Source organism: Alexandromys fortis, unplaced genomic scaffold, assembly GCF_014885135.2.
Source record: "Alexandromys fortis isolate MF-2015 unplaced genomic scaffold, M_Fortis_MF-2015_v1.1 scaffold_70, whole genome shotgun sequence".
NCBI lineage: Eukaryota > Metazoa > Chordata > Mammalia > Rodentia > Cricetidae > Alexandromys > Alexandromys fortis.
The window spans coordinates 5,442,472-5,462,720 of NW_026067955.1; the positions used below are offsets into that span (position 1 = coordinate 5,442,472).

The following is a 20,249-nucleotide window of genomic DNA, read 5'->3' on the forward strand; positions in this document are numbered from 1 at the left end:
GATTCTGATATCCACAGAGGTACTAGGTGAGATTGCTATAACATCTAATGTGTTAGGTCAGGGACACTGGCCAGCACTCATACAGTGTACAGGGCAGATCCCACAGCAAAGCACCGTCGGTCCCACGATAACAAAAGTGCCAGATGAACAGAATGTGGTGGAACAGCTGTACAGGATGTGGCGGGAGAGCCGTACAGATGTGGTGGAGAGCTGTACAGGATGTGACGGGAGAGCTGTACAGGTAGCTGTCATTTCAGAAAGACAAAGGAGCTGTGTGACCATGTGGTGACCAAAGTAGGATCTCCCTGGGGTTAAATGACATGGCCATGCCCTTAGCTTAATAAGTGAAAACATTTTATTTCAATTCTATCCTTGGGAGGCAGCATAAATAATCACAGAAGACCACAAAGGTCGATGGAAAGAAAGTTCCAGAAGTGTGGAGGTGATGAGAGCGGGAAGTCTAGCTGTGGTAGTGCGGGAGGAGAAGCTACTTCAGCAGGCTGGGAGCAGGAAACATCATTGGTTGAAGAGGAGAGGCCCCAAGACTGGGGAATCTCATTTCCCAGCTCCCCAGCAGGGCCTCTGTGGTTGGGAAATTTTGCAGGGTGGCCACAGGAAGGGCAGGCAAGGAGTGTCCTGTGTGTAGCAGATCCCAGGCAATGACAGAGATACCCACATCTCCTCTGCCCAGATGGCGGTGACTGCCATAGTGCTTTTGAGTTCCGTGTGGTAGGTGGAGAATGGGAAGAGGGAATAGAGCAAGCCTGTAGCAGACCAAAGGAGATGTAGCATCTCAGAGCTGTGCACCCGAGGGCCACGTCCCTGTTTCCGTCACTGTAAATTAGGGCAGATGCTATGTGTGAGATCTACGTGTCAAAAATCTGGGAGACTTCAAAGTGCTGTGCGGATGGAGTGGCTGTGGTCATCCTGCGTGTGTAAGGCTGAAAGTGGGAAGGGAAGGCAGCAGGAGACACAGGCAGAGCATCCCTGGAAGCTACCAGACCCTTGCTCTGCCTGCCCTAGGGCCAAGCTCTGCCCTTCTCAGCCTCAACTTCCAGGAAGAGGCCTCATCTCAGATGGAGCCCCCTGGGGGGGAATGAGGGCAAAGAGTAAAGGTCAGGAGAACCCAGGGGCACTGAGTGTGAGGGGCCTCAACCGGGCAGTATGGCATGTTGGCACTACTGGTGTTGGGCAGACAGTAGATAGAAGTGGCTTCCAGGCCTCATTCTGGGGGAGTCCACAAAGGGATTGGCGTCTTAATACACTGGGAAAGGCCCTGGCCAGGGGGTCTGGATGCCAAGGGTACTTTGTCTGCTGCTGCCCCTTTGGATGATTTCGTAAGTTGAAACCTGATTGCAACCCTCAGTTCTGTCATTTGACAAATGGGGACACGAATCCCTACCCTGCCTGGATCACAAAGTCAATGGAAAAGGGGTGTAAGAGCTTTGAAGAGAACCACGGGGGAAGGCAAGGGGTCATTATGGCCTTGGAGAGTGTCCTCTTCGTTCCCTGAAGACAAGCGGGTGGGGGAGAGTTCAGAAAGAAAAGGGCAGGCTGCCGGGTGCTCGCCACTGGGTGAGATGAACTGGGCTTGCAGGGCAGCTGGGAGCAGAATGAGGCGGGAGGCGGGCAGAGCACTCCACCCTCAACCCAGACCTCACTGTGCTTCAGAAGTGACGCTGGGACCGGGAGCAACTAATCCCTGTGTAGACAGGTCCTGGGAGCCCCTCTGCAGGGGACAGGTTCAAGTTCTAAATCAGGTTGTAATCCTGCTCTTTCCATCCCTTGGAGGGCATCCTGCAGGGAGCCAAGGGGAAGCCTGGCTCATGGTGTTGCAGGGAAAGGGGCTGCCAGTCAGGGGTGGGCTCTCCAGGAGAGGCAGGGGTACTGGTATTAGCATGAAGTCAGGAGGTCAAAGGTCAGCTTCCAGTTCTTGAGGTGGTAGATGGGGTCTACCGGCTGGTCCCCAGCTCCAGTTCAGGCCCTGTCTCTGGGCTCCATAGATAAGGGGCAGTTTAGGGACCAGTAGAAACAACGGAGAGATTGGCTTGGAAAACAGCCCGTGGAGGGGCTAACAGTTCTTGGGGTTGTTGCGCAGGTTTTTCAGTTCCAGCTGGAGCTGACGGAGCCGTATGTCCTTCTGTGTCAGCTCCTCCTTCAGCCTCCGGATCTCATCCTGCTGCCTGAAGAACATCCTGAGGAGCTGGGGTGCAGGGAGAAAGCTGGTGAGGACTCTGGAGGACCAGGGCTCTCAGACATCCCATCCCACCCAGGCATGCCCTGCCTCTTCACCTTCCCCATGCCTCCTGCCACCCTGGGACAGCCAACCCAGTGCTCCCTGCAATTATTCTCCAGGCTCATCCCTCCGGGGCTCCTAGCTACCCGTGAGGAGAGAATAGAAAGCCTGCTGGCCAAGCAGACCTGCCCGAGAGAGGCCAGTTCCTAGCATCCCAAGCTTTCCCCTTCTTAGGTCTGAACCTACAGCCTTTGTTTGAGATAGGGTTTCATGTGTAGCCCACTCTGTCATATAACTGAGGCTGGCTTTGAACCCCTGATTCTCCTGCCTCTACTTCTTTTCTTTCTTCTCTCTTTTCCCTCCCTCCCTTCTCGCCTTCGTTTTCTTCTTTCTTGTAGTTCAAGTTGGCTACATCAGAACTTGCTACGAGGTAGAGGATGGCTTGAATGTCATCGGTTTCTGCTTCTGTCTCCCGAGAATGAGTGCTGGGGTACAGAGAGAGGTATATACCACCCTGCCCAGCTCCTAATGGCTTTTGTTTGTTTGTTTTGTTCTTCGAGACAGGGAACCTGTGAATGTCCCCATCCTCAGGTCCATCCAGATGGACATCTCTGTAGCTGGATGTCACTCCACTTAATCCCCTCCAGCCCTTCCTCTCCACCCTCAGGCCTGAGACAGAGTTCCAACCCTCGCTATTTCTCACCTGGGCTATCTCAACAACCCACATCTCTACACTCAAAAGGCAGAGTGCTTTAAAAATGTGTAAAAGAGTGAATATTAAATATAAACAAAACTAGGAAACAGTACCAGAAACTCCATAGTGCCTGCATTCACCTTTGCTCCGATTCTCCCACCACTACCCTGTGCTGCGCTCCTCCTGGCTATTTTGAAAAGAATCCTGTTTATCACAAGATTTCATCCATTCTAGAAATATTCTACATCGACATAACCCCACATTTATTTCTCTTCCTTCCCCCTCCTTCTCCCAGGTCTCTAGCTCAGGCTATTCTATCTCAAAAGGGCTGGGATTACAGGTGTCTATCACCATGCCCAGTTTATATGGTCCTGGGTATTGAACCCAGGTCCTTGAGCATGCTAGACAAGGATCCTACCCACTGAGCCACATCCCCAGCCCACATACACACATTTCATGCCAGTGATCAAGTTGCCTGTGAAGTTCTCTTCTAAGGCGATTCCTGAGGTCGAGTGCAGTCTGATCTTTATTAATGATGGCGAGAGCCTACATTTGTGGACCAGCAGCCTAGTCTACGATGGCACCGTGTTATTCTTTCCCCTTAGAGATTGAACTGGACCTAAGAGCTTGTGTTTGTGCTAATCGGGTATGACAGGAACAATGATGTGTCTTCTCCAGATTAGATTACAGAACTATTTTGGCTCCATCTTGGGCTCCTCTCTTGCTCAATTGGAAGCTGGCTGCCAAGGTTAAAGCTAGCACGTGAAATCCGTATGGCGTGGACGGTGAGGACTGAGGCCCTCAGTGTGACAGCAGCCATGTGAGTGAGTATCCAAGCAGGTCCTTCCTTACCTAGGGCCTGGGATGTTATTGCAGCCCTACCTGACATCGCTGCAGCTTCATGAGGGACTTGAACCACAGGCACCCATAGACACCATGAGCTGACAAACCTTTGTGAGGTGTTGTGCTTTAAGTGAGTGTTAAATGCACCCCAGAGGCTCATGTGTTTCATACTTGGTTTCCAATGGGTGGTGCTATTTGGGGAAGTTGTGGAGCCTTTAGGAGGCAATGTCTCCCCAGATGAAGTAGGTCCCTAGGGTGACAGTAGAGGTTTTATAACTGCTGAACTTCCTGTTCACTCCCTGCTTCCTGACTGTGGAGGTGACGTGACCAGATGTCTCCTACTAATGCTGCCATGATTTCCCTACCGTAATGGACTGTATCCCCTCGAACTGTAAGCCCAAATAAACCCTCTCTGCTGGCTCCTTCAGGTATTCTGGTCACAACAATGAGACAAGTAGCTAATACATGGGGTGAAGTTAATATTCTCTGGGGGAATTTATCACACAGCAATACAGAGCTAGCACAGCTGGCCTCTTTGAGCACTTAGCATGAGCTGCAAAGACTATTGGGTATTCATGCCCTGTCTCTTAAATGTCACAGCAGTTGGAAAAGTCAGGAAACTCACTCTGTCCCAGCCAGGAAATGGCAGAGCCAGTATCCACACACAGATGGGCTCATTCAGCCAACTACTCTTCCAGCTGCAGCAGGCCAAGGGCCTGGCACAGAGTAGGCAATTTGTAGCCGCCAGCTGAGCTGAGCTGAGCTGTGTTGGCATGTGGGCCTGGCCGTACAAACTGAATGGGGATAACTTCAGAGGGCATGGTCAAGAATGGCTCCACTCTGGCTCTCCCAGAATGGGCTTGCACCCATTCTAGGCGGTACAAAAAGCCTTTCAAAGACATTCAGCCTCTTCCACTGAGGCAGGAAACGTGACAGACCATCAAACAAGAAGGCTAGTGGGCTCTGATGATGAGGCCTGGCTGGATCCTGTTCGTTGGTAATTTATAATCCCCATGGCAACAGCTGACAGTAAGGCTCCATGGTGGATTCATGAGGAGATGCTCAACCCCTGCGTTAGTGAATCTGAGGTTGGAGGGGGCAGATCTTTCTGACTTCCCAGCCTCTAGTCATTGAGGTCAGAAGCAAAGGAAGCCAACCACATGCTACTTTCAGAATTTGTCACTGAAAGAAAAATGTCCCAGAATAGAGCTGGCCTCTAAGCCTGAAGCTCATAGTAGTTCCATAAAGGTCTGGCTCTTCCCGAGCCGTGGGATAGACCTTACCTCATTCTCTGTCCTGGGTGGGACATTTTCTAACAGATCTATGCCATTCACGACAACGGTCTTCTTTTCTCGGATGGGGGCTTTAAACACCACTTTTGAAGACTTCTTATAGCCTTCCTTCAAAGACATCAGCACAGGATCTAGAAAGGCAAAGGAGACAGTGTTAACTAACAGGGAGCGCCGTAGAGTGAGGGGTCCTCATTGCAGCAAGCTGGCTGTGTGGGAAGGAAGCGACATCTGGACAGGGGATCATGCAGAGGAAGCAGGATGAACTAGGGACAGGCAGAGCATGTAGCCTCTTGGGCCCTCCTGTGGCGCCTGCCTGCTGAGGTACCTCGGTTGACGCCTCCCAGCCATTCATCTGGGGTTAGAGCCGGCTCCGTGCCTGGTGTCATGGGATAAATGTCTTCTTGGTAGGAATCTGACTGCATGAAGGAGAGAGAAGAGAAGGATCTCTGGGGACTGCTGAGCCAGCCTTGGCCATCCAGCCAGGCACATTCCTGCATTGTCATTGCCCTCCCCATGCCTCCCTTCTAGCTAGAACTGTCCCCTTTCATGCAAATCAACCATCCCCCACCCGAGAGTGTTCTCCACCCTAAGCCCCAGGTGGAGCCTGAATATTCTAGTCCATGACACCTTTTATCTGGCTCTTTCTTGGCTTCTGGTTTGTACGGTCCAGCACGGGGCCCTTTGCAGCCCAGCCCCACTCACCCTCCGGGGCACAATCATAGAGATAGGTTCAATCAGGCCCTTGAGTGTCACCAGCTTGTAGAAGCGGAACACTTCACAGGCGGACACATCCAACCCATGCTTGGGCATGACACCTACGAAGAGAGGCATGGCTTTATGGGGGAATCTCTCTGTCCCCGCTCACTGCCTAATGCTCTTATTTGGGGGCAAAAATCCATCCAGCGGACCGAGGGTGACCATCATGGCCTTGTCTTCAGTCAGTCTCTGACTCTAGATGGTCACTTCCTTGAGGGGGGAGGGCAGAGGCAAGGCCATGCATTTCAGGCTGGCCTTAAACACATCATGTAAAGTTATAGCAAGGCTGCAGGGCCCAGCACCTTCTGGGATGAACTAACTGTCCTTCCCTAAGCTCTGAGTCTCAGTCTGTAGAGAAGAAAATGGAGGGCAAAGCCCATCCCCCACTCATTCAGAGGCTTTAGTACAGCCCAAGAGAGGACTTCCGTTGTTTATATTCTAGAACCAACAGTACGTGTGTGTCCTGTCTGTGTTTCCCTAGCCATGATGTCCCTAGTAGAACAGCTTCTCCAAGGAGGCAGGGTACTAAGAGCTCAGCCTGCGGTTCCACAAACTGAGTTGGAAATGGGACTCTGTTTTTCCACACAGAAGTCCTCAGGGGAATCGCTAACTCTCAACTTTTGGTTGTTTGGGCAGAAATGGCCCCGTGTGGTGAGGCCACTGGAGAATGAAGCACAAAGACACCTGCCTAGCAGCATGCCAAGCGCAGGCAGGTACCTGTGTCTCTCTCGTAATGTGAGTGTGAATGAGGGCTCTTGGTGTTTCCCACTGGAATGGACGCTGCTCTTCCAAACAGAATTCTAGAATGCCCTCCCTTCCACCTAGCTCTCCTCCTCTCTTTTTCTTCACTGCGACAGGGTCTCACTTCACAGTCCCCGGTCTGACCTTGAACTCACAATCTCCAGTTTCCCTCTTTGGGAGCTGGAATCTTAGGATAATGGTGGAACTTTTGTCTGCTCTGCTGGGCCAGACCAGGGCTGTAGCTTGGGGCTGGAGTCCTGGCTTCAGAGACACTAATGAACCTTGAACCATGTAAGACCCATTCTGGAGTGAGTCTCTCCATCTACAGAGAGCTGGGGAAGAAGACACAGCGGCCATGCCCTGCAGGCTGCTGCTGGACAGAGATGGCCAAGTAGTGCCATGAGTGATGGGCCTGGCTCTAGGGGCAGCTGCTGGCTGAAATAGCACCTGTGGGTCCCATTCCCACCTGCCCACTGAGTGTGGCTTTGGAGTCTGACTACTGTGTCAAGGGAGTGAGGCACATTGCCAACGCCATCTCGTCTGCAGAGTGCTGAGATCCTAGGGATCTCAGGATCCTTACCTAGGCCTTTCTGTGGGGCTGGGGAGCGGAACTCCATGAGGTAGCTCAGGTAGGGCTTCTCCGTGCTGATCTCATAGTACCGGATGTTGCCATCTCCCTGAGGGTGGCAGAGAGGCAGTGAGGATGGAGGGCAGGGTCCAGCAAACCCAGCCCCAGGGGGCTATAGAAGAGAGCTGCTCTTGGGCCTCAGAAGTGGCCAGGAGACCAAGGAGGTCTGTAGTTTAGACCTTGTAGCTCTACTGAAGGCAGGGGCGGAGATGGGATAGTGTACAGGTGATATGTGTGTATCACATATGTGTGCTCACAGTGTGTGTCTGTATGGTGTGTGAGATCTGGATGATATGTGTGCAGTGTGTTTGTGTGTGACCTGTGTGTAGCGTGGTATGTTTGTACAGTGTGTATAGGCTGTGATGTATATGGTGTGATGTGTGGCATGTGTGTGATATGCCAAGTATGTATGGTATGGTATGTGTATATGTATGGTGTGGTGTGTATGCATTGTGGTATGTATGTATAGTCTGACATGCATGTATGTGTAGTCTGTGTGACATGCTGTGTAGCATATATTGTGGTATGTATGTATAGTGCAGTCAGTCTGTATGGAATGTATGTGGTATGTACACTATATGTGCAGTGTGGTGTGATGTATGTGGTGTAGTTGGTTTTTTATCATGTATGCAGAGCCTTTCTGCAGTGTCCATATTCAAAGATCTCTTGACGGGTGTTTCCTCTTCTGCCATTGGTCACTGTCTACACGTCAGGGTTAGATCTTTATTCCTCCACCCCAGCTTGTCCTGTAAGGAGTTCTCAGTGACTGACGCTGAACAAGAGGGGTGCAGCTGGAAGTGGTGACAGCCAGGGGCTGGGCTCTCGTGGGTAGCCACAAAGATTAGGTTGGTTTTCTGAGGGGCAAGGCAAGAGTGAAGATCTAACGGGGACTGGAGTCTCCCACTAATTGGCCGTCCTCCCTCACCCCACTACCTTTCCAGCCAGGTAGAGCATGTGGGTGTCCGCATCATAGAATGGGAACAGGAGGCCTGAGAGCCCATCAATCTCTTCCTCAATCATTGGCATGGACAGATCCTCCTGCAGGGAGGGGGTGGGGGTCAGTCCGCATTTAGGAGAGCATGCCCCTCCCACTTCCCAGTAGAGCCACCTGAGCTACTGCCCCTTCTCTGAAGACTCCCCAGGACGCTGGATTGACGTGGGTTGGAAGAAAGGCTGCAAGTATCTCGCAGGTGGGCCAGGCATGGTCTGGAAGCCTTTCTGGTCCCAGGATCCATCTCCTGAGGTCTCTGTCTGATCCTTGCTGGTGATACCGTCAGAGGCTGTGCCAGCAGGGACCTGGCTTTCCCAGGAAGTGCCTCCTTTAACCCAAACCCAGATGGCTGCTCCTGCTTCTCACCGCATGGCTTTCTAGGCCATTCTCACTTCTACCCGTCTGAGCCATGGGCAGCTCTCCTCAGAACACAGCCAGCATGAAACCGGATGGACCTGAGGAATGGCTTTCTGTCCTCTGTGTTAGCTGAGAACAGAAAATGGGCCTGTCTTCAAGCCACACAAGGGGGTTGGCATTCACTTCGGTGATCACTACTGACCTCCAGGCCTGGTTGCTGGCCCATTTTACTGCTCCGGTGGGGGGAGGGGAGGTGGGTGAGAGGACAGGGAAGAAGACTGCAGAAGGGTGGCCACCACCCTACAAATCCAGGAGACCAGCCAGGCCTGCTGGAGGGTGGCACAGATACATGCCAATGGGCATGGAGCTGGGGCAGTGCAGCCAAGCCGAGCTCCTGCTGATTTGTAAAAACGACTCAGTGGCTTGGGGACCCTGAGGGCCCCAGATGTACGCCCATGTCCAGGTGGGTTTGTGAGCACCATCTAAGCTCCACCTGAGGCAGCCCTGTCCTGGCCACTCTCCGCACAGAATGGGCCGATGTTAAGACCTCCGGAAGCAGCGCTTCTTGGTCCCTCCTCCACACAGGCCTTGTTCCAGCCCTTTTCTTTTCTAGTGTGTTTTTCCTCCACCTGCATGGAGGCCCCAGGCACCCAGACCACAGACCTCACTCTGCTCTTGCCCCATCTGGAAATCAGAGGTCCCAGAAGCTCAGATCTAGGCTGCCTGCCTCTCCTTGCCCTCCTGCTGGCATCCTCGTGGCTGACCTGGTCCCAGAGGGCGATCTGTCTGGTGTTCCACCTGGAGACCCCTGTCGTGAGGAGCCGCTTCATGTTGCCCAGGAACACTACCCGATTCACTCTGTGGTTTTTGCAGTTTGCCTCCTGGTGGGGACAGAGACTATAGGTGAGCCAGGACCCTCAACATGTGGTTCTGTACAGAGTTGAAAGGAATGACAGTTCACCCAAGAACCCCCTGGAATCAGGAAACAAGAGCCCTGCATTACCCAGAGCAGCGGAAATAGGAAAGGCTAGGTTAACGTTTTAATCCACACATTTCCTGGAAAGAATCATTCCCCATCTTCCTGCCTCTGTCTTTAAGTTCTGGGATCCCAGGCATGGACCACACATACAGTTTCAGACAGTGCTGGGATCAAAGCCAGGGCTTTGTGCACAGTAGGCACAAACCTGTCAACTTCTTCTTAACCAAGCACTCCCCATCCCCTGTCCTGCCCATCCATATTTTCCATCCTCCAGAGCTGTATGGTTGCCATGTGGTAATTCCTTGGTAATTCCCAAATAGCACTCAGACCTCTTAATCTGAGACTCGGGGACTGACCTCACCACCAGGCTCCCCGTGTGGACCCATCTGTGGAGCTAGAGTCATGTGTCACTTGCCCCAGGATCATCCTGCGCAGGTGGCTGGGTGGTGAATTCAAAGTCCCCTCCCTCTTTACCCATGATGGGACTTGGTTAACCCCTGGGACTCTGGGACTGAAGGTTTACTGCAGAAGGCTGAAGAACCCCATTTAGAGGAGATGTCACTATGACAGGAAAGAGTCTTCTAGTCCTCTGGTTCCTTCCTGCCCAGAACAAGTCAGCATTCCTACAGGCTGAGAATGGCCCTAAACCAACAAGCTGAGCCGCAGGTGTGGGAGAGGAGTGCAAATGGGGGCCCTGGCACAACCCCCTTTTCCTCTACAGCCTCTTAACACCTCCTTCATGTCAACAAAATGCTCCACCTGCAGCACGCGGCCAGAGCGGGGTTCAATCACACGAAGCTTCTTGTCCTTGCACGTGGTGGTAAGCAGGCTGCCATCTGTGTTGAAGGACATGCAGAGGATCACGTCTGTGTGGCAGTCAATCATTTTCACTGGCTCGCCTATGTCCAGGTTCCAGATGAGGACCTGTGAAGGCAGACACGCAGGAGGTAAAGTTAGCTGCCATAGCCCTGGGTGCCTGTCCTCCATCCAACAGACCTGGCAGGAGCTGCCTGCACAAGGCCTGGGCTATGGTGGGATACAGGCACACCGTCAAGGGCTCTGTATAGAGAAGCAGATGCATCTCAACTACACTCCAATGTTTATGATTATCACCCTGACAGGATCTGAAGATTGCCTAGAAGACAATGCCCTGTGTATATCTGTGAGGTAGTTTTTGGACGGGGTTAGCTGAGGTGGGAGGATCTACTTCATGTGGACAGTACTGCTCCGTGGGCTGCAGTTGAATGAAAAGGAGAAAGCCTGCTAAGCACGAGCATTCCTCTCTGCTTCATGACCACAGATGCTGTGTGACCAGCGACCTCATGCTCCTGCCATCATGGAAGAATAAACCCTCCAACTGTGAGCCAAAACAATGCCTTCCTGAAATTGTTTCTTGTTGGGTATTTGGTCACAACAGACAGAAAAGTAACCAACATATATCCACTGAGCTTCCCCCAACAGGTCCCAGTACCAGTCTTGACTTGGTTCCTTCAAGAAACAAAAAGAGACATCCCAGGACTGGACCCAGAGGGCGGGCATGATAGGGTTTGGGGCTGCAACTTGCCCTGTACCCCTGCAGCTTGGCTTGCTTACTTTTCCTACCAGGATGTATGGCTATCTCTTGGTTAGGAAGTTACCAGGCAAAGGATATGGGCATTCTCTTCTAGTCCACAAAACTCCAGAGAAGATAGGAAAGATGCCTTAAGGCCCCAGGTTCCCCAGGAAAAAAAGTGTGCACAGGAGATGCCCAGTCTCACACAGAGTGAATGAACGACTGGATGAATGACTGAGCAAATGGACCATGCCAGTCAACAAGCTTAGGCTATGATCCATTCCCTCTGCCCCCCACCCCCAGCTCTAGCTGGGCTGCCCCACACCCGGGCCCCACACCTTGTAGTCATAGCCAGCGCTGAAGAGAATGTTGTTGGTTGTGGGGTGCCACTCAACCAGCCCCACACGCCGGCTGTGCCCATGGAGCTCCAAGAGCGCCTCAGTCATGTTCCGCTTCAGCCCGCCCTCAGGGATCTCCCAGATCCGCACCTGCAGAAGAGAGTCTGGGCATTGGTTGAATGAGCAGGGGCAGGGAGTGCCACAGAGGGCCCTGTTCCTAGGTGGTGCTGAGAGAAGGACCTGCTGGCTTCGAGCGGTAGACAGAGACCTTGAGGGGAGGCCATAGTACTAGAGACAGTGAAGAGCATCCCTGGTTGACCTCATCTTTGACCTCAGGTGTTCTCAGACAATAAACCTTGTCTTCACTTTTTTTTTCCCTTTCGGATCTAATGTAGCTCAGGCTGGTCTCACTATGTAGCTCAAAATGACCTGAAACTTCTGATCCTGCTACCATGCCTACATCTATTTTATGGGCTGCTGGGGATTGAACTCAGGGTTTCATGCATGCCAGACAAATACTCTAGCACTCGAGCCACATCTCCAGTCCCGGACAGCATGCCGTTCTTCTCCTGCCACGCTCAGACTGTCACAGCAGCTTTTCAGCAAATACCAAGTTAAAAATCTGCCGTTGTTCCTCCCCACCCCAGCAACCTCCTAAGAAAATCTGCCTCTCCTTCTTACGCCCCAGCATCTCTGTGTGTCCCCTACTCTGTCCCTGATCCTGGATGGACATCTGGGCTGAGGGAGGCTCTGGTCTGTGCTAGGAAACAATGTACTCAAGGGCAGAGTATCGGTCTAGAGGTGGGGCCTGAGCCTGGATGATGGAGCTGCTGTTTGCGTCTTGTGGATGCGAAGAAGCTGAAAAGGATGGTCTGTGGAGAGAAGGATGGGCCAAGACTGGTCCAGGTGGAGAGCTACAGAGAAGAACACACACAGTTCCAGAGAGGGGCACTGAGCCGCAGACAGACCTTGGTTGCTGATACTCACTCCAGTGGACTTCGGTGGCTCTGTCCAAACATGCTTCTCAATTTTTGCTATTATTTTTATATCCAAGCTGCAGTTTCCCCTTCTTCCTCTCCTCCCAGTCCCTTCCCCACACCATCCTCTGTTCCCATCTCCAATCTACTCCTCCTCCATTTCTGTTTAGGAAAGGGCAGGTCTCCCACGAGTATCAACAAAACATGGCATATCAAGTTGCAGTAAGACTAAGCACCTCCCCATGTATTAAGGCTGGACAAGACAATCCAGTATGAGGATAAATATTTTATTTTAAAAATATTCATTTTAAATTGTCTACCTGTCTGTCTTTCCTCTCTTTCTCTGTGTCTGTGTATGTATATCTGTGTCAGCGTAAGTACGTGCACTTGACTGCAGTGCTCAGGCAGGCCAAAAGAGGGCGTTGGATCGCCTGGAGCTGAACTTGCAGCACCTGATATGGGTACTAGGAACCAAACTTGGATCCTCTGGAAGAGAAGTAGGCACACTTAATTAACCATTGAGACCTGATATGGGTACTAGAAACCAAACTTGGATCCTCTGGAAGAGAAGTAGGCACACTTAATTAACCATTGAGTCATTTCTCCAGTCCCTTGTGATACTCTGTGATCTAGTGAGTTGGTTTGAATGAGAATGTCCCCCATGGCTCTGTGAACCCTCTGTCTCCAGCGGTGATGCCATTGGGGGAAGCTTAGGAGGTGTGGCCTTGTTGGGGGGGACATATGTTATTAGAGGAGGGTTTTGAGTGTCTAAAGACTCTTCTTTCAGTTGACTCTTTGCTTCATGCTTGTGGTCAAGGACATGAGCCCTCAGCTTCCTGCTGCCACCACCATGCCTCCTCACTATGATGGACTCTGAGTCCTCTGGATTCCTAAGCCCAAATAAACTCTTCTCTAAGTTATCTTGGTTGTGGTGCTTTCTCAGAGCAACAGAAAAGTAACTAATAGACCTAGGAAGGCATGCAGATATTCCCTGTGACATCTAGACAGAACACAGTGACTAACACTAGTGGAACAATGTGATGTCAATATGTCATGTCAACCACTTATTATAACCCCGGAGCCTAGACCATCACAGAAAGCATCTTAAAGGGAACCACAGGCAGACCCCAGTCCCAGGAGCAAGGCTGGAGTTGAGGCTCTTGACGGGAACTCCTTTGTCAAGTTTCCTGAGCTCCTTCAGACTGTGGAAACAAGGCCCTCCCCTTAAAGCACCTAGAACTCATCTATCAAGTTGGTAAGAAAGCAAGCTTTCCCAGGGAGGACTTGAGGCCACCATCTTCAGTTCTGAGAACAAGGTTCCCCTTGGTGGCTCTTCGTAAAGCCCAGTGCCCACCACCACATGCCAGTGTGCAGGAGCGACTGAAGAGGAACTTGGCACCATGACCGACTGTCTTCCGACAGGCCTGTGTAAAGACTTTGGAATGGGGACTAGTTTAGAAATAATAGGGACAGTGGAGTCAGGGTGATGACCAGGAAGGCACACATTCCTTTGCTCCCCAAAATGTATTACAAGAAGGCGACTCTGGAGTTGAGAAGACTAATGCTTGGAAGACATGTGTAACACACACACACACACACACACACACACTTTCTTCTTTAGTCCCCAAAGGCTACTATTATTCATACTATATTCATACTACATAGTCATCAACTTATTTTTTTCATGTGACTTCAGATAGTGTTTTGTACACACAGACATACCATATATATACATGTACATGTATCAGCATATATATCATATACATTTACATGTGTTTGTGTGTAATGTGAATACATATGTATATACATGTTCTTTTGTGTATGTTCATGTGTATTGAGGCCGAAAGTTGACCCATGGCCTCTAGCTAGGGTCCAACCCCACTCACTAGCTGGGTGACACTGGATGAGCCATTAACCCCTCAGAGGTTCTGACTCTTAGTCTAGAAAATAAAGAGAGTCAGGTGCTTTGCAGGGGCTTGTGGGTTCAGAGTCATGTGAACTGATCTGTTAGCATGGCAGCTGGGCTGTGCCCAGAGAATGTAAGGGAGATGGGACCCCAGCTCCAGCCCCTGGGAAGGATTTAAGCCAGAGAGAGAGAGAGAGAGAGAGAGAGAGAGAGAGAGAGAGAGAGAGAGAGAGAAAGAAAGAGAAAGAGAGAGAGAGCGCTACAGGTGGATGCCAGTGATTGTTAAATGTAGGATCCCAAGCAGGGTTTGGGGGACCAGGGAGAATCAATACCCCAATGAGAGGTGTCAAATTTTATTCGATACCTGGCGATTCTCTCCCTGCACCCAGCTTTCTCACCTATGGGGAGACAGGCGTGGGAAGCTATGCACACACCTCTACACATTATGCTGAGTTAGTTGATCTCCCAGACTTCTCTGACACCGCTGAGTGAATGCCTGGGGGAAGGAACCACTCAGCTTGACCCACAGCAAAAAGTTGGCACCGGATACTCTGAAAAGCTCAAGAGGAGCTGCTGGACACAGTGGGCTTAAACCCCCCAGGAGGGAACTCTAGTCCCTTAGAATGCATGGAATTTGCTGGAAACAAAGTGTATCTGGGACACAGGAGGAACACTGTGGTTCTGCTGAGAGGGTGTGCTGAGAGCTTACTTCAATAAGACAGGAAACAAGAGTCTGCCAAACAGGATTTGGGGAAGGAAGGGGTGGAGAGAAGTGTGGAGCGTGCTTCTCCAGCAAGCCAGCTGTGCCCGACTGTCCCCTTCCAGTCCAGAGCCAGAATCTAGTCACACTCAGTCACATTGAATCCATTAGCTAAGGTGTAGGGGGGTGGCTTCCAGGAGCACAGACACGCGCAGACAAGTGAGTGCAAGATGGTGCACTACGGACAGTGGAGGAAGCCTCAAAACAAGTGTGTGCATGGATGGGCAGGGCAGCTAGCTAACAAAGCTGGGCCGTGAGCTCGCACAAGCTCCCTGCAAATTCAGGCTCTGACCTCAGCCAACGGTGTCTGTGGCCAGGTTTCTTAGATCTTCTGAACACCTTTTCCCAGCTAAAGGGTAGCTCTACCTGCTTCTCATCTACGTTTCTCACCCACACAATGGCCAGGAAAACTGAAGAAAAACTGAATATGTACCCCTCCCCCAGGAAGATGACTAGTGGCTAATTTTATGTCGGCTTGACACAAGCTAGGCTCACTTTGGAAGAGGACCACTGTTGTCGAGAAAATGCCTCCATCTGATCGGCCCAGGGTGCATTTTCTTGATTGATGTTTGATGTGAGAGGGCCCGCTGTGGGTGGTACCTCCTCTGGGCTGGTGGGCTTGGGTGCTGTAAGAAGGCAGGCTGAGCAAGCCTTGGAGAATAGCAGCACTTCTCCACGGCATCTGAGTCAGTCCCTGCCTCCAGGTTCCTGCCCTGAGTTCCTGTCCTGACTGCCGTGGACGATGGACTGTGGACGTGCAAGTGTGATAGAAATAAATCCTTTCCTCCCCAAATTTCTTCCGGTAACGGTGTTTTATTACAGCAAGAAAAACCCTAACTAAGCCAAGGACCATGGGTTTATAATGCATACTTACATAATGCTTATGTAAAATTAAAAACCATAGACAACTATTCTATGTTTTATTTTTATTTTATGCGCATTGGTGTGTTTGCTTGCACAGATGTCTGTATGAGGGTGTAGACTCCCTGGAATTGGAGTTACAGACAGGTGTGAGCTGCTATGTAGGTGCTGAGAGTTGAACCTGGGACCTCTGGAAGAACAGCCAGTGCTCCTAACCCGAGTCATCTCTCCAGTCCCCTATAGACAACTTCTCTATAGAGCAAACTTTAGATGTGACTCTTTTTTCTTTTCTTTTTTAAGCTTTATTTATTTATTAATTATGTATACAATGTTCTGCCTGCATATATGCCTACAGGTCAGAAGAGGGTATCAGATTTCATTAAGGATGGTTGTGAGCCACCATGTGGTTGGTAGGAACTGAACTCAGGACCTTTGGAAGAACAGTCAGTGCTCTTAAATGCTGAGCCATCTCTCCAGCCCTCCTTTCTATTTTTTAAAATAATTACATTATATATATGTATACATATATATACATGCGTGATTGTATCTGTACGTATGTGTCTGTGGATACAGATGTATGTAGAGACAGAAGAGAGTGTTGGATCCCTGGAACTGGAATTACAGGCAATTGTGAGCCACCTGACAAGGGTGCAGGGTGCAAGAGCAACAGCACTCTTAGTCACTGGGCCATCTCTCCACTGCTGCTTCTCTCTCTCTTTCTTTCTCTCATTTTGAATCGGTGTTTTGAGACAGGGTCTCATTTGGCCCAGGCTTCCCTTGAACTCACCATGTACCTGGAGATGACCTTGAACTCTGTTTACCTTCTCAATGCTGGGATTATAGGTATGATCTGCTATTCCTACCTTTTTATTTTATTGTCAAAACTAAGGCACAATACCCACACCAGCCTATGCCTACAGGATCAGGATTATCATTACCTCTGTCTTTGGCCTCTGCATCTTTTGTCCCTGCAGTGTCTAGGTCTTGAGAAAAGTAAACACATGCAGCCATGGCCTCCTATAACAATAGCGCCTCTCTCCTGAAGGCCTGCCCAAGGCTGTTCCACAGTTAACTTTGATTTTTAAAAATAGGGCTACACTCTCAAATAACTAAAATTATGCACAAGCAAACAAACCAGGGACAAGGTGGTTTACTATCACTGCCAAGTGTCATGGGCTGATGGCATTATGTGCTGTGTTTTTATTTTTAAAGTTGATTTTGTTTCCTGTGTGTCTGTACATGTGTGTGTGTGCGGTTTTTAGTGGACCCTAAGGATTGGCACTCAGGCCCTCATGCTTGCACAGTTAGGGTTACTGCCCAGTGACACATCTCCTGGATACCCTCATCTATCTGTCTGTCTGTCCATCCATCCATCTGTCCATCCATCTGTCCATCCATCTGTCCATCCATCTGTCCATCCATCTGTCCATCCATCCATCCATCCATCCATCCATCCATCCATCCATCCATCCATCTTGTTTTTTGAGACAGAATTTCTCTGTGTAACAGTCGTGGCTGTCCTGGAACTTACTTTGTAGACCAGGCTGGCCTCAAACTCATAGAGATCTGCCTGCCTCTGCCTCTCAAGTGCTGGGCTTAAAGACCATGCTGGGTTTTGTACTTGCTCTTCTTCACAGGAAAGGCAGTACAGCAAGTCTGTTGACATCAGCATCAGCACACACTGTCCTGTGGCGTTATGGCGGTTACAGAGCCACCAGGCCACAGCAAGTTCCTGCAGGCTTGTCAGCTGCATTGTCCATGCTTAATGGATATACCACTATGTACTCTCCTTTTTTGGGGGTATGGAGACCACCCACTTACAGCTAGCTCCATTGTACAGGCCACTCTCCCTGCCTCCCCAGGAGGCGGATCGTCACCTGGCACAGAATGGGCACCCGGGATATATTTTCCTTCCTTCCTCCCTTGTTTGCAGGGAATTGAATACAGGGACTTGAGTCTGCTAGGCAAGTGCTCTACCACTGAGCCCCTCAGATAGGGCATTCATTAGCTCTGGGTTGTAGACAGCAGATGCAATGGAGGAGCTTGAATAGAAGGTAAAAGATGCTGAGCTTGGCCCACCAGCAAGAGGGACCTCGCTCACTGTCCCTCTTTTCCCTTGGCAATCTTCTCCCCACTCCTTGAACACATTCTCTCTCTCTCTCTCTCTCTCTCTCTCTCTCTCTCTCTCTCTCTCTCTCTCTCCCCTCCCTCCCTCCATCCCTCCCTCCCTCTCATACTCTACCATCTCCCTCTGAGTAGGGGGCTACCCTGTGAAGGTCTGGGAGCTCGAGCCTTAGAAAGAAAGCTGCTCTTCCCTGCCTGCCAGCCAGCTGCCCTCCCTAGCTGCAGCAGAAGCTATAAAAAGTACAGCCCTTCAACAATAGGTGACATCACCCAGCAGGCTGGTGAAAAAAAAAAACTGGATTCTCTGCCAGATGCCAGGCAGAGTTATGGTCCCTTCCCTCCCCCAGGATGAGGTCTCTGGGGAAGAAGCTTGGGCAGGCTCTCTGAATCCTGCAGGGATGGAGGCGGATAGACTACAAAAGACTCTCAAGCCTTGGAGGAGGGGAATTGATCCCTAGGGACACAGCAATCTTGTCTGTGCTGAAGATGTCCCTGGGGCAAGGGATGGGGAGGAGCTGCTGGAGTCTCCCTGTCTCCCTTCAGCATCCTCTGAGTGTTTTGGGACCAGAGAACAATGGGCTCAGTGAGGGATGGGCGCATACTTCCAGGGAAAAGGGCCAGCCAGACAGCAGCAAAGGCTTCTTTATGGTGTGGGGCTACTGTGCCTGGCATACCTGTGGTCCTCCAGACCCACCTCTGCAGTATGATGCACAGTAAGATGCCCGTCAGGCTGGAATGGGTTGTCGGAGGAAGCCCAGGAGATCTGAGAGCGGGAAGGCCTGTCAGAGACTCCTCAACTTCTGGTTTCAGGTCCAGGGGAAGAGGGTTCTCTCTCATGAGTGTTCAACGCCCAGCACGGGCCACAGAGAGAGGACATAAAGATGGCGTGTGCCATGGCTCCAGACTGTCAGCCTGGCATGGTTCTGAGCTCAGTTTCCTCTCCTGTGGAAACAGAACCTTGGCGAGGTAGCAGGGCAGGAGTCTGGGGAGCTGCTCGAGCTCAGACTCCCCATGTAACCCTGGCTTCAGGGTTCAGTTCTCCAGGAGCAGGTGAGCTTCACCCTAGGGTCCGTGGCTCAAAGCCTCAGGTCCTAAGCACTGGAAAGGTGTGGGAAGAAACCTGAGGGCTAAGGTGGGGCTCTGAGCCTGGCTTCTGGAGCAGCTGGCCTGGCAGCTGCCAAAAGCTTAGTCCCTCCTTGATGTCAGCCTTAATCTCCTGTCTAGATCAGCAGCCTGGGGTGTGGGGGGGCACAGGGGGCTCTTCCCATTCTCTGCAGTGCCTAGCTTGCCCTTTCCCTCCCCTCCCTACCTTAGGGCTTCTCTCTCTCTCTCTCTCTCTCTCTCTCTCTCTCTCTCTCTCTCTCTCTCTCTCTCTCTGTGTGTGTGTGTTTGTCTGTGTGTCTGTGTGTCTGTCTGTCTGCCTGTCCCTTCTCCCTGCTCATCCATGCTGTGTGCAACCTCCATCCAGATGGCTGGAGTCTCATGTCCTCCAAAAATGTGGCTGTGGCCCCCTCAGGTTCCTCCCCGTACCCGTGGATCCCAGAGGATGCTCAGATGGCCTGGGAAGCTCAGGTGTCTCAGCTTCTCACCCTGCCTTCATGCCTTGTCTATCCTAATCCTCACTTTGCAGCCTTCTCTCCCACAGTTCCAGCCATGCCAGAGGACTCCCCTTTCTTAGACATATGTGCTCTTCCTTCAGGCTTTGGCCTGGGCCAGGGCTCTTCCTGGGGTTACTTTAACCCTTTCTCTTCAGGTGAAAGTGTAATCATACTGGCAGGAATGAAGATACCCTAAAGAAACTTGTACCCTCCTCTTTCTTATTAGATTGTTGAGACAATGGCTCCCAATAAATTGGAATTCCCACAGGAATCTCATGCTGAGAGAGACAAAAGACTGAATCCTGCTACCAGCCGGAGGCAAAGCTTATCACAAGGAAAGCTTGTTGGCCATCTTGAAGAGAATGGAGCCCATCACTGATGGGTCACTGACTGGAAAGACCGTACCCCACCAGGAGTGCCTACTGAATAAATAATTCACCAAATAAATCTCATTTCTCTGTGTTTCACTATTACTTTGTTGAATTGGCCTATTGTGGATGGGTGGCCCAGGCTCTCGCCCTAATAAACAAATCCTGAGTCTTCCAGGTCCAGCCCTCCCAAGTCCTCTCTTTCTGTATCTGGGTCATCATGAGTCCCTCTCTCTTTTTTGTGCTCA

General features: G+C 51.0%; 1 protein-coding gene across 1 annotated transcript in view; it reads right to left on the bottom strand.

The window, feature by feature from the left end:
* Positions 1 to 332: 332 nt before the first annotated feature.
* Positions 333 to 20,249, bottom strand: part of Coro2b (coronin 2B) — a 104,521-nt gene continuing 84,604 nt past the window's right edge. Inside the window, exons 4-12 of the mRNA XM_050151744.1 lie at positions 11,408 to 11,557; positions 10,277 to 10,441; positions 9,303 to 9,419; positions 8,124 to 8,228; positions 7,143 to 7,239; positions 5,768 to 5,880; positions 5,391 to 5,481; positions 5,057 to 5,196; positions 333 to 2,203 (exon numbers count right to left, since the gene is read on the bottom strand). Coding sequence (XP_050007701.1) covers positions 2,072 to 2,203; positions 5,057 to 5,196; positions 5,391 to 5,481; positions 5,768 to 5,880; positions 7,143 to 7,239; positions 8,124 to 8,228; positions 9,303 to 9,419; positions 10,277 to 10,441; positions 11,408 to 11,557 — 1,110 coding nt within the window. The 3' untranslated portion in view covers positions 333 to 2,071. The remainder of the gene's footprint in view (positions 2,204 to 5,056; positions 5,197 to 5,390; positions 5,482 to 5,767; positions 5,881 to 7,142; positions 7,240 to 8,123; positions 8,229 to 9,302; positions 9,420 to 10,276; positions 10,442 to 11,407; positions 11,558 to 20,249) is intronic.